Source organism: Leptopilina boulardi, unplaced genomic scaffold (assembly GCF_019393585.1).
Source record: "Leptopilina boulardi isolate dan_hultmark-lab unplaced genomic scaffold, ZJU_Lbou_2.1 LbouV2_386, whole genome shotgun sequence".
NCBI lineage: Eukaryota > Metazoa > Arthropoda > Insecta > Hymenoptera > Figitidae > Leptopilina > Leptopilina boulardi.
Window position 1 is genome coordinate 2,025,490 of NW_026137958.1, and position 12,487 is coordinate 2,037,976.

Sequence of the window (12,487 nt, forward strand, 5' to 3'; positions counted from 1 at the left end):
TAACGGTGAACAATTTAACTGTGTAGAATTTTATGCAATTAATTTTTCATTAGAGAATAAATCTGTGTAGAATTTAACGAGGTGGAATTTAACTGTGCAGAATTTAAAAAATAAATTCTTTAGTATTTAACAGTGAGCAATTTAACTGTGTAGAATTTAATCAATTTTATTTTCTATTATAAAATCAATTTATGAAGAGTTTGGCGGTGTGCAATTTAACGGTGTAGAATTTATTAAAATTAATTTTATATTATAATATTAGTTTTTGTAGAGTTTAACAATATGCAACTTAACTGTGTAGAGTTAAACAAATTTTATTTTATAATACAAAATAAATTTATGGAGAGTTTAACGGTGAACAATTTAACTGTGTAGAATTTTATGCAATTAATTTTTCATTACAAAATAAATATGTGTAGAATTTAACGATGTGGAATTTAACTGTGTTAAATTTAAGAAAATTAATTTTTTATTACAAAAGAAATATATGTAGAGTTTAACGTTGTGGTATTTAACCGTGTTGAATTTAAAGAAATTAATTTTTCACTACAAAATAAATTTGTGTAGAGTTTAACATTGTACACATTAAGTGTGTAGAATTTAAAAAATAAATTGTATAAGGTTTAACGGCGTGCAATTTAACTGTGTAGAGTTTGACGTGTAGGGTTTTAACGATGTAGAATTTAATTGTGTAGTATTTGAACCGCCCCCAATTACTTGCCAACATCAATTTTTCATTGCGAGGGGGAAAGAAAGGAAATTTTTCATCATTATGGAATTACGTATATTTCCTTATTTTTTTAAAAACAAGTGAGTTGTCCTTCATATATTTTACTTAAGACATACTTTTCTACTTTACTCTTTTACAAAGGTTTTTTTTTCTTTTTTTTATTGAATTTGATTTTCTTTTTTTGTTTTTGTAAATTTAAATTTTCAATTGAATTTAATTCTTTTTATTCCTTTACTTCAGTAAATGAAAATTAAAATTGAGAATTTTCTTCTTCATTTATTTATCTGATTTTGATTAATCATTTATCGAAGTGAATTTATTTTTCTTTTTATTCTATTTAATTGAATTTTTATTCATTTACTGTATAGTAAAACCCGTTTTTTTATTCATTCAGTGAATCCACTTTTTATTTTATTTTTCAAAAAAACACATATTTGGTTACAATTTTTTTTTTAAATATTAAAATAACGAGTTATTTTATTTTATTTTTTTAAACTGCAATGAATTTTTGTCCATTTTTTTTTGTATATCTCGAATAAGAAATTTAAATAGTATAAAAAAAAATTAAAAATATAAAATTATTTAATTATTATTCGAAATAGTGAATATATAAAAAAAATGTTTAAATTGAATCATTTGGATTTCTTTAGAAATTTAATCTTTTGAAAAAAAAAAAAATGGTGGACCATTTTTGCATGTTATTCTCTATATTAAATTTAAAGAAGTTTGGACTTCCTGTTTCACGAATGAACTTATCCTTTTGAATATCAGCTGCAGATCCTTTCACAGGACTGTAAACGGCACATGTGACAGCGGAAGACCGCACGTCCATTCAATACATTTTCGTACCATCTGTTTTTCACCATTCATTTCCGCTTTCGATTGTTCTACCAAAATTTCTGTATTTGACTCATTATTGGTCTAATATAATAAATTAGGGACAATCTAATTTCATTATTTTCATTTCATTTTTTTTTTCCTAGAAAAAAGGGGAGTTAATTATTTTTTTTTTATTTTTACTTATTGAAGATTAATTGATTATTTTTATTCAATTACAAATAATAATAAGAAAATATTTCTTAGACTAGATAATTTAATTTTTTTTTATCATTCATTATTTTTCCAAGAAAACATTTTTTGAGTATTTATAAAATTGACTATGCAATTTTTTTATTTTCAGTTAAAAATAGTTTCTATTTACATACATAAATTTTAGTAAAATTACATAAAATATTATTACACTTTACTATAAACATTAATAAAATTTACAATTCAGTTTCAAAAAGGCGATACAAATATTCTCAGCCATGTTTACAGTTGATTAAATTTTCCTGTTAATCAATATAGAATATTTTAAGTCAGTTTAAATAAGTTCACTTTTCAAAATAAATTTATAAGAATTTACTATTTAAAGTGTACTTTATTGTTGAAATTTTTTTTTCGAAATATCTCCTTTTTTAATAATATATAAAATTATTTACTTTATATAGTTTATGCATTGAGATACATTATTGCAATTAAAATTCCTATTACACCAATGATAAAGAGATAAAATGGTGCACCTGGTCCAGAAACATATTTTTCTGGTTCTTTGGAATTATAACCAGCTACCCATCCAGCTTTTGGTTGAACATTTTTTCTATCGCTTTCAATTAATTCGCCAACTCTGTATTTATTCATTAATTCAAAGGCATCAGTCGAATGACCCACGTCATCGAAATCCTCAGATGCATCCTTATTACGATGATCCAAAAGAATTTCTTCACCTCCTGGATGTTCATTTAAAAATTGATGAACATCATACACCTTGTCGTGTATTATAATAAACGTATTTTGCTTAACGTCACTGTTTTCAATCTCTGCTCTCGTGAATTGCTTTAGCTTAGTCATGATTTGTCGACGACTTTTCTTGATACTTTATCCAAGGATCTGAAACAAAAGTTTTTTTTTTTTTTTTTTTTTTTTGAATTAAGAAAAAAACGTTAATTGAAAAACTGGTTTTTCATCTTCTTCTTTATGCTGGTTTCATACTAAGGGGATTGAAGAAGTTTTATTAGAGACTTTGGAAAAGGATTTATTAAAATGTAACCCGAAATTTAACTTTTAACGACTTTAGGTGAAATATAATAGAATGATCCTGATATAATATTTATACGTAATTTTTAAATTGTTAATAATTTTTATGTAAAATATTTTTATTATTTTAATTTTGTCAGTAAAAATTTTCACAAAATTTAATATTTTGTTTATAAAAAAATTTAGTTATATTTATTTCATATATTAATTTATTAAAAAAAACTTTCTTAACAAATTGAAAATACTTGCAGGTGATTTTGAAAATTACAATATAGTGAAAAAATGTCTTGTTTTTTAAAACCAACGTCTTACAGATGATGATCTTTAACCTCTATATAATTCTAATCTTGAAAAAAGTCGATTTATATAAATAATTTCACTGATTTTTTTTATTCTACTTTTTATTTACTTTATAATCGATAATTTATAATTCGAATATTAGTATAAAAAACAAAAATTAATTTCACTAATTGTAAAAAAATAATTTTTAAAATTAACTTAAATATAATTTTAATTTCAAAAATAATACCAATGTGACTGTTAAAATCTAAATATGTCGAGACAAAAGAATTCAAATTGTCCATCCAAAATAAATAATTAAATGATGAAATTAAAATTACTTTTTTTTTTAATTTTTTCAACTTCAAGTAATGCGCAGTAAATGACTTACAATTTTGATAAGACATTATTTTATCTATGACTGTAAAAATAGTGTAGAAATATTCAAGAAACTAATCATATTGAATTTATTTTTTATTTTTCACTCCAAATGGCCTCAAAAATTGATTAATTTATTCATAAAAAATTTTTTTTTTCTCACTTGACTATTAAATAGTGTGACCCACCTTTTATTATTCCTATTGATTCTTCAACTTTAATTTTCTCAAAAACTATTTTCTCATTTAATGTTGGAAAACAATATTGTTTTTTGATGAAAAAAAAATGAAGAATTGAGTTTAGAAAACTAATTAAGAAGAATATTTTCTAAAGAGAACAGTTTATATTAAGAAGAATGTTTAAAGAATCTCTCGCGCTTATACACTGACAGAGAATGATCAAGTGCATAGTTTTATCCATCTTTCTTGTCTGTGTGGACTCCCCTACTCTCGCTTTTCGTTCACTTATCATGGTTATATAGACTTGTTTATATACCGAGTTATATCAGTGTATAAGTGACTCTCATACAACGAACGAAGGTCGTCCATTGATGATCAAGTTTTTTTTGAAAAAGCTGATACGGCAAAAAGTAACTTTATATTTTATACAGTTAACAAGAATTTTCACTTATCTCGTTTATTGTATAAATATAAATTGATTGAAAAACCAATTGTTTACTTTGATTGCCGTGATCTTTGTGATGCTTTCTCTCGATATGTACTTTTTTTGCCTCATATCAAAATTATTGACAATTTATAGCAATTTGTTTAAATTTTATCTCAAAATATTTATTGTTTAAAAAAAAGAAACATTTAAACTAAAAATGTTTGAATGTTTTTTTATACTATTAATTTAATATAAAGAAATTTTTGGAAATAAAAATTTTTAAATTTAATGACAAATTGCAATATAAGAAAATTTATTTTTAAAAAAATTAGACTTGCCTTTAATAATAAGGTGTGTATGTAGAGACATATGAAATAATAGGTATTGAAATAGACGAGTCACGATGACGTCATTGATCATTGCAAAGTAACTCAATAGAGAAGAAACTCTCGTATAAAATATAATTATCACGTTTGTTTACATTTTTCAGTACAATTTTATAATAATTCAAATACATTAACTGAATATAAAATCATTTTATTTACAGTTCTATATCAGTTATGGCTAATACTACTAATTAAAATTTTGGTAAATATTTTTAAAGTAATCTACCTGAAATTGAAATTCGAAAAATAATACCAAGAAAAATTTTATTAATACTCGTATCATGACTTTATTGTTATTTAATAATTTTTTTTTTTTACCTAACGATGACGAAGTGAATATTTCCATCTCAAAAAGAAAAATAAATAATTTAGTAGAAAATTTTATTTTACATTTTTTTTTTCATATTTGATACATAGTAATTATTATTAATTAAAAATAGACACGATAAAATATTATGGCGTAAATTAAAACGGTCAGACCCATGGCAATTGGAAAGAAGAACGATGATGATGTTTCTTTTTTTGATTCCTCATATTGCCAATTATTGTCATTATCATTATTTGAATGATCCGATGAGATTGGTTTATTTTTTTCAGTATTTTCACTTGGCATCTCATTAGTTTCGCCAATTTTAAATGATTCCCGAAGTGTTATTGCCTCATAGGAATGACCAATGTCGTCGAAACATTGAGATCCATCTTTACCTGCCAAATTAATGAGAACTTCTTCACCACCTGGATGTTCTTTTAGGAATTTTGTTAAATCATAAACTCCTCCGTGTATCACCATCCACAAATCATTTTCCTCACTGTGCTGTGAAATTTCATTCGCCGAGTAAATTTTCGCCATTTTTCTCTATGAATATTCTCTTCTGAAATTGAAAATTCGGAACTGATGTTTTTTTTTTTAAATGAATCTATTCTGTAAAAATGATTTTTAAAAAAATATTCTTATGATCACTAAGTTTTTAATAGTAAAAAAAATTGTTTTACGTTGCATTTAAAAAAAGGAATAATAAAATGGAAATACTTTAATAATTTCCTGATTTTTTTTTAATCTTCAATTGAACATTACTTACTAGTAATTTAAATAAATATGAATTCTTCATTCAGTTCTTTTGTATCGAAAAGTTTTTATTCTTTTTTTTTTCTTTATATTTAAGAAAAGATATTTTCTTGAAAAGTTCACTGAATTCATTAACACTGTGTTTTCATAAAAAAAGAAAAGGGAAATGTTATTACTTACCTGATAACAAATAAATGTAAAATTTTCGTTGATAACAATCTTGTGTATTTCCAGAGAGGACAAAGGTCGTTGGAAAAATTTCACTAAAAATAATACAAATAATTGAGGAAATATGTTGTTAATTTGAAATATTTTCTATTGTCTTTACGGGTTAAAAAATATTCTTTTTATGGATTTAAAAAAAATTTTACACTTTTTAAATTACCTTATTCTATGCAAATTCGTTTTTAATCTTAATGACTCGTTTCTTTATTTGAAATTTATTTCAATTTTTTGGTCTTTTTTTTAAACTTGTAAATTTTTGTTAAGTAAATATTTTGTTTGGAAAAAAGGATTTTTTTTTTTTGAAAATTGTGGCTGAATTCACAAGAGACCTTAGTCGATTGACTTCCAATTGTAAATGACTTTCGCTCGCGTTACTAAAACTGTTGAATAGTATTTCTAGGTTTCATGAAAATTCATAAGAGAATTTAAACATGATTTGCACTTAATCGAATTACGTTTAAAGACTAACCTCTCTTGTTGAAAATATATTTCTCTCGATACTATAAATGTTTGTTATAAAAATATTGATACTTTTTTAAAAAAATGTATAATTTTTTAAAAATTGTTTTTAAAAATCTTTGACTTTTCCAACTTTTAAATTTTCATTTTTTAATTTCCATTTTTTCGATTCTATTTGGAAATAATTTTATTTTTTTTTATTCGTATTTTACATATCCATTTGGAAAATTGATTGACATTATGATGATGATGAAAATCATATTATTTTGAAATTTCACTTGAAATGAGAGTGACAACATTTGACGGGATCAATTAATATCTAAACTGTATAAATACATAAAGCTGCCATATATTTGTATATGTGTGTGTAGGGCATAGAAATTGTGTCGTTTAATTATGTAGATCAAAGAGAGACCACATTTCTATTCACTCGTTTCTGAATAATCAGAGATCCCCTACAGTATCGAAACTTTGGGTTGTTTCTAGTGGAAATTATTTGAAATTCTCCCAGTTTCCAATATCTCGAAACTCACTCAAGAAACTTAGTTTTTTTTTTTTTTTTATTATTTACATCAGAAGTAATCAAAAGTTTATAAATAAAAATATTTTTAAAACATGAATAAGGATTCAATTTTTATGATAAAAAATTTTTTATTAAAATTGAAAAAAATAAATGTTTAAGTGAAATTGAATATTATTTTTTGAAATTTTCATGAAACTTGTGTTATTTATTTTAAAAATGTAATTAATTTTATTAACGGATTCGATTTTATTTTTTACAGAAAACTGGCGCAAGAATTAAAATCTATTCCAACTGTTGTCCACATAGTACAGACCGGCTGATAAGCATTTGTGGCAAAGCTGACACATGCATGGATTGCATTCGCGAATTGATCGCCACTATTAAGACTGTGAGTAGAATTTATTATGTCAAATTCATATATATGAAATTAGTTTTTTTTTTGCTTACTTTTTTAAAATATATTTTAAAAATACCTTTTTTTTGCTCAATAAGAAACGAAATCTATTTTATTGAATATTGATCGGACTTTCTGTCCTATAATTCATTTTTTATACAGAAAAAAAATGGCTAAAAATTTTTTTGAACACAAAGTTCAAAATGAAAATATTTGCTAATAATGATAATTTTTTTGTTTTCTAGTCTCCACTGAAGGGTGTTAACAATCCTTACGATCCGCATAATTATGACGACTTCTATGCAGACGAATATGGCGGTTATGGTAATCCAGATGGGAATCAAGGTGGTAAATCAGGTGGATTTGGAGGTGGAATGGGCCGTGGAGGCGGCGGCGGTGGAGGAGGTGGTGGCGGTGGAATGGGACAACGACGAGATGGACGTGGTGGAGGTGGCATGCCAGATATGAATCGAGGCTTTCCACCATCTCGAGGTGGACCACGTGGAGGTGGAATGTCTGGACCACCTGAGCGCAATTATGGCGGTAATTCACGCGGTGGAGGTGGCAGTGGAGGCGGTGGAAATTATGAAGGTGGCCGAGGTGGATATAATGGAAACAGAGGTGGACCACCATACGGCGGTGGTGGAAACTTTAATGGCAAACCCAGTAAGGATAGGCAAAGTAAATGAACAAAAAAAGAATCCTTTAGAAATTTATATTTTTTTTCTTTTCTCTCTTTCTATTCAGTATCAATTTATGAATTAATTATTAAATATACAATTTTCATTTCTATTTTTATTTATTATTTTCCAAATTATAGAATTTAATTTTTCCATTTGTGAAAGAAATTACGAGTATGATTTTTGTAATTATCTGAAATCGTAATTTGAGTATTATTTTTTAAATTTTGATACTTGAAAAAACTTTCCTACACTCGAAAGTTAAAATTGAATGAAAATTTCATTTTCGCATTTTCTAATGGATGCTTTAATGAATGTATTTTCAGTACAATTTTCTTTTATTTAATTAATTGTTTCTTATTAATGTTTTTTTTTTGTTCGTTTTAGATAATGGTTGGGGTGGAATGCAAGGCGGTGGTTCAAATGGTATGGGTGGGGGAAATTCAGGAATGGGAGGACCCATGGGTGGAAATCAAGGAAACCAAGGAAATATGTCCGGTGGAAACAAAACCAGTACACAAGTTACTATTCCCAAAGAAGTAAGAAATATTCGAAATTAATTTTTTGCCAACGATTAATTTTAAGAATAAAACAAAACATTAATTAATATTTGAAATACTGTTTTGTTAATCATTTTTTTATTTTGTTAGGCACTTTTTTTTTCTAATTGTGATTTTAACGAAAATTAATGATTTTTTTTTTGTTTTTTAGTTGGCAGGAGCCATAATTGGTAAAGGTGGAGCAAGAATTCGTAAAATTAGATCCGACAGTGGTGCCGCCATCACCATTGACGAGCCTTTGCCTGGAAGTAATGATCGTATTATCACCATTACTGGATTACCGAACCAAATACAAATGGCTCAGTATCTTCTTCAGCAAAGGTAATTCTTTTTTTTTTATAATTTACATCTCAAAAACTAAAACAAATAATAGCTTACTATCTTCAGTATCAATTTTGTGAAATTCGACAATTATTGTTAATTTTTGAAAATTCGTCCGAAATATATAAATATTTATATATATATTTAAATTATTACGTTTGTAATCAAATTCAATTGTTATTTTTTTTACCAAAAATTTACAATTTTTTTAAATGTCAATTTGTGTGAAGAACAATTTAAATATTTCACTAATTAAAAATATAAATGTTTATAAAAAATGAATATATGTAGAAATTAAATACAAATTGACATTAAGGCATATTCTGTTTGTATAAATCTACGAATTCAAAAAACTTTATATTATACGATAATCTTCAAACTTTGAAAAGAAAAAAAAATGAATTGTTACTGACTAAGAGTGCACAAAGGCTAATCATTAGAATACGCTTTGCTTTAATTTAAAAAAATGGAATGTTAATTAAGATTGTTTTTCAAAAAAAAAAAAAAAATGATCTTGGCATTTGCATATATTTGTTGATCGTTGTCATAATCTCATCTTTCATGCAAAAATTTTAACTAACTGCTCGAATAATACTGGAATATTTTTTGTAAATGCAATTTACTAACTGCTTGAAGTGTGTGTTGTTTGATATTTTTTTTTCTTCGTTTAATTGCGTGAATGGTGAAGGAATTTTAGCGAAGAAGACGAAGAAAGAGAAGGGCACCTTGTTGCATTTTTCTATTGGGGGAGAAATATTTAGTCCCGTTGTATGGAAGACTAGTGATTTTGTTGTTCTACATTGATGTAACAAAAAATCACTAATCATCCTACAAAGGTGCTTACAATCGTCGACTTCTGAAAAAAACAATGCTTTTGGAACTAACACATCATCCCTGCTGTGATTATGCTCAATCATCGATGCATCGCCTCTTCATCCTACTAATCGTTTTACATTTACTATTTTTATAATCAATCTGAATTTCAATATAATCATAATTTTTATTTGAATTCTGAAAATTATGCGATTCGTTTTTTTGTAATAGGGCTGAAAAAAAAAAATTATAAATACAAAAGTAACTGAAATAATTTCTATATTTGTTCAAGATTTTATTATTAAAATTGTTTATTTTTACGTTTATTATTTTTTTAAATAAAATTAAATATTCGATTTTCTTTTCTTTTGCAGTGTACACGAGAACGCTGAGAACTACTAAAAAAGGAGACGAATGGTCTGGCATGCGGGAGCCAAAGACGCGTTTGTAAAACATTTTTTAACAAGATTTATTTCATATTCGACATAATTGAAAAAAAATGAATGAAACAAAAAAAAAAAGATAAAGAAAACAAGATTAACAATAAGACGATGAAAGGCATATCTGTGTGCATTTTTTTGTACACATTTGTGTACATGGAATTAGATGTGCAAAGAGAAATCTTTTTGGTTTTTTTTTTTTTTTTTTATTTGTTTTGTTTTAAATGAGAAAGAAAATGAAACAAACATTAGTATGTTATAATTGTTAACAATTAACGATAACTGACGACCGAAAATAATTTTGATAAAAAAAAAAAAAGATACAATGTCAGTAGCATTGTAATTTATAAAGAAATACTGACTTATCTTTTTACGTATCGGATATGACTGATATCGTGGGAAATCCTTTATAATTAGTTTAGTTTTATTGTTCACTTTTTATTGTCTGTCACACCATGTTTTTTTTGATTATGAAAAAAAATCCAAGAATTATTTTTTAATTGTCACAAAGATGAATACATTTCTTTTCTTTATATACATTTTTTTTAAGAAAGAAAATTAAACGTTTCCTATATACTGCAAAAAAAAAAACCTTTTTTTTTTTAAACATTTATTTTGAACTTGATTTTATTTTTTTGTTTTCTTTTCAGAAATACAAATTAGAATATTACTGATAATTTGTCTGGAAAATAATGAATTTTTTTTTAACAATCTTCATTATTTCCCTAAGACGTTTTTTTTAAATTTCGAAATATCGAGAACTGTATGCACTCTAACTCCAAAATTTAAATAATTCATTACTAATTGGAGTTACGGAAAAAAAGTACAAAATCGAGTAAAAGAAAATTAAAGACTAACGAGAGAGCGCTACAAAAAAAAATAATAAATAAATAAACTGTACATAAAGAGTAACGTGTCTTTCTCTCCTCTTATTATTATCTTAGTAATTATATAACCATCACAGATTTTTAATAATTGTGATAAGAACTATTATTTTCATAATCATTATTCAATAATTTGAAAAATAGTATAAACTAAAATTCCTCTCTCAAAAATAGAAATATTTAGCATCATTATTTAAAAAAAAAAAAAATGTATAGCTGATTAAAGTTGTAATATAAGCAAAAAAAAAAAAAAAAAAATATTCGATAACAAAATAATCTTCCTCTTGTCATCTTGAAATTAACATTATTATACATTACATGTAATGAAGAGTAGAGTGTATATCTCACGGTATTTTAGAATGTAGAAATAATTGATCTTGAATTTAGTAATAATTATATGATCCATCGAGAAATAATTAAGAGCCACTGCAGAAAAAAAAAATAATAATAAATGAGAATAAAAATTACTTGATACAATCAGATTCGTGTTTAAATCTAACATTTGTAAATAGCATTAACGTAAATTATAATGTTGATCGTTAATTATAAACATTAGAACTTACCAATGAAACTGATTGAAATCATAATGTTTCCGATACCGATTTTTATACCTCCAATTTGCGTGACAAAAAAATGTCAAAAACATAAGTTTTAAGTGAAACAATTTCCGTTTTTCTATAAATATAATAACCAGAGAAATTGTTTTAGGACAATTTCACCATCCTCCCCAAAAAAAATCATCCCCCCCTTTTCTTTAATATTCATTAATTATTTTACTATCTTTAGAGCAAATCATAAAAAAGGGCATTTATAAACTCTTAGAATATTGCTAAGAGCTTCTATTTTTTTTTTTTTTTTTTTTTTGAAAAAATTTTCTTTATAGTCTCAGTTTATGGGAGAAAAAAGCATAGTGGTTATAAATTAGTTTGCTTTTATGTTATAAGCTCATATGCATTTTCTTTTTTTTAATTTTTTTTATGTATAATTTAATTTCATAAACATATACATATATATATATATAATATTATTACACATTGTTAAAACTTTGTGTAAAGATAAAGAAAAAAAATATATACTGAAGCGTGCGCCTACAATTTTATTGCTAAGTGAAAGAAGAAGACGAATGAAAGGAAGAGAGAATGAGAGTTTACAAAAAAAAAAAAACGAAGAACAAGAAAATAAAGAAAAAGCAAAAAAAAAAAATTATAAAAAAAAACAAACACACACATAGGAGAACTGTTTTTTGATGAAGTTGAAAAAAAATATAGATTTGCAAACCCGCATGTAACACGACACGTATTCTTTAAGATATACAGTTTACGATCATTTGTAATGTATACTTTTTATTTGTCAAATAAAAAAAAAAATTAGTACAAACCATAAAAACATCAGAAAATTTTACTTTATTGTTCCTTCGTCCTGTTGTGAATAAAACTCGGTTTTAAAATAGATTTTTAAAAAACAGTTTTCTACAGTTTTTTAAAAAAAATTATTAATTTAAAATTAAAAAAAAAGCCTTTCGGGTATATGAGGAAATAAAAATAAATTTTATTTTTATCACTTTTCCTTTTATTCGCTATTTAAATTACAAGGCATTGAAAAATGAATAATATTAATGCAGTCTATCTAAAATAATGTTATTTATCTTTGAAATATCCTATTTCTAA

The 12,487-nt window shown here is 24.9% G+C and overlaps 3 protein-coding genes across 7 annotated transcripts in view; 1 reads left to right on the forward strand and 2 right to left on the reverse strand.

The window, feature by feature from the left end:
* LOC127288421 (heterogeneous nuclear ribonucleoprotein K) overlaps positions 1-10,482 on the forward strand; it is a 42,232-nt gene extending 31,750 nt beyond the window's left edge. For 2 of the 3 annotated variants that reach the window (XM_051315842.1, XM_051315843.1), the window contains 5 exons: positions 6,988-7,116; positions 7,368-7,803; positions 8,190-8,341; positions 8,514-8,683; positions 9,871-10,482. In XM_051315842.1, coding sequence (XP_051171799.1) covers positions 6,988-7,116; positions 7,368-7,803; positions 8,190-8,341; positions 8,514-8,683; positions 9,871-9,898 — 915 coding nt within the window. In that variant the 3' untranslated portion in view covers positions 9,899-10,482. The remainder of the gene's footprint in view (positions 1-6,987; positions 7,117-7,367; positions 7,804-8,189; positions 8,342-8,513; positions 8,684-9,870) is intronic. The other variant, XM_051315844.1, reaches the window with a different exon arrangement.
* On the reverse strand, positions 2,131-3,924 carry LOC127288424 (cytochrome b5-like). The gene is made up of 2 exons (XM_051315853.1): positions 3,652-3,924; positions 2,131-2,659 (listed from the first exon to the last, which is right to left on the reverse strand). The coding sequence occupies exon 2, from the start codon at positions 2,618-2,620 to the stop codon at positions 2,222-2,224; it is 399 nt and encodes a 132-aa protein (XP_051171810.1). The 5' UTR covers positions 2,621-2,659; positions 3,652-3,924; the 3' UTR covers positions 2,131-2,221.
* On the reverse strand, positions 4,820-6,153 carry LOC127288423 (cytochrome b5-like). Of its 3 annotated transcripts, none has more exons than XM_051315852.1 (3): positions 5,907-6,153; positions 5,702-5,784; positions 4,820-5,347 (listed from the first exon to the last, which is right to left on the reverse strand). In XM_051315852.1, exon 3 carries the CDS (start codon positions 5,303-5,305, stop codon positions 4,886-4,888), a length of 420 nt encoding a protein of 139 aa, XP_051171809.1. In that variant the 5' UTR covers positions 5,306-5,347; positions 5,702-5,784; positions 5,907-6,153; the 3' UTR covers positions 4,820-4,885. The 3 variants fall into 3 exon arrangements, with proteins under 3 accessions (XP_051171809.1, XP_051171808.1, XP_051171806.1); XM_051315851.1 differs by having other exon boundaries at positions 4,820-5,377; positions 5,907-6,152; XM_051315849.1 differs by having other exon boundaries at positions 4,820-5,327; positions 5,907-6,142.
* Positions 10,483-12,487: the final 2,005 nt, after the last annotated feature.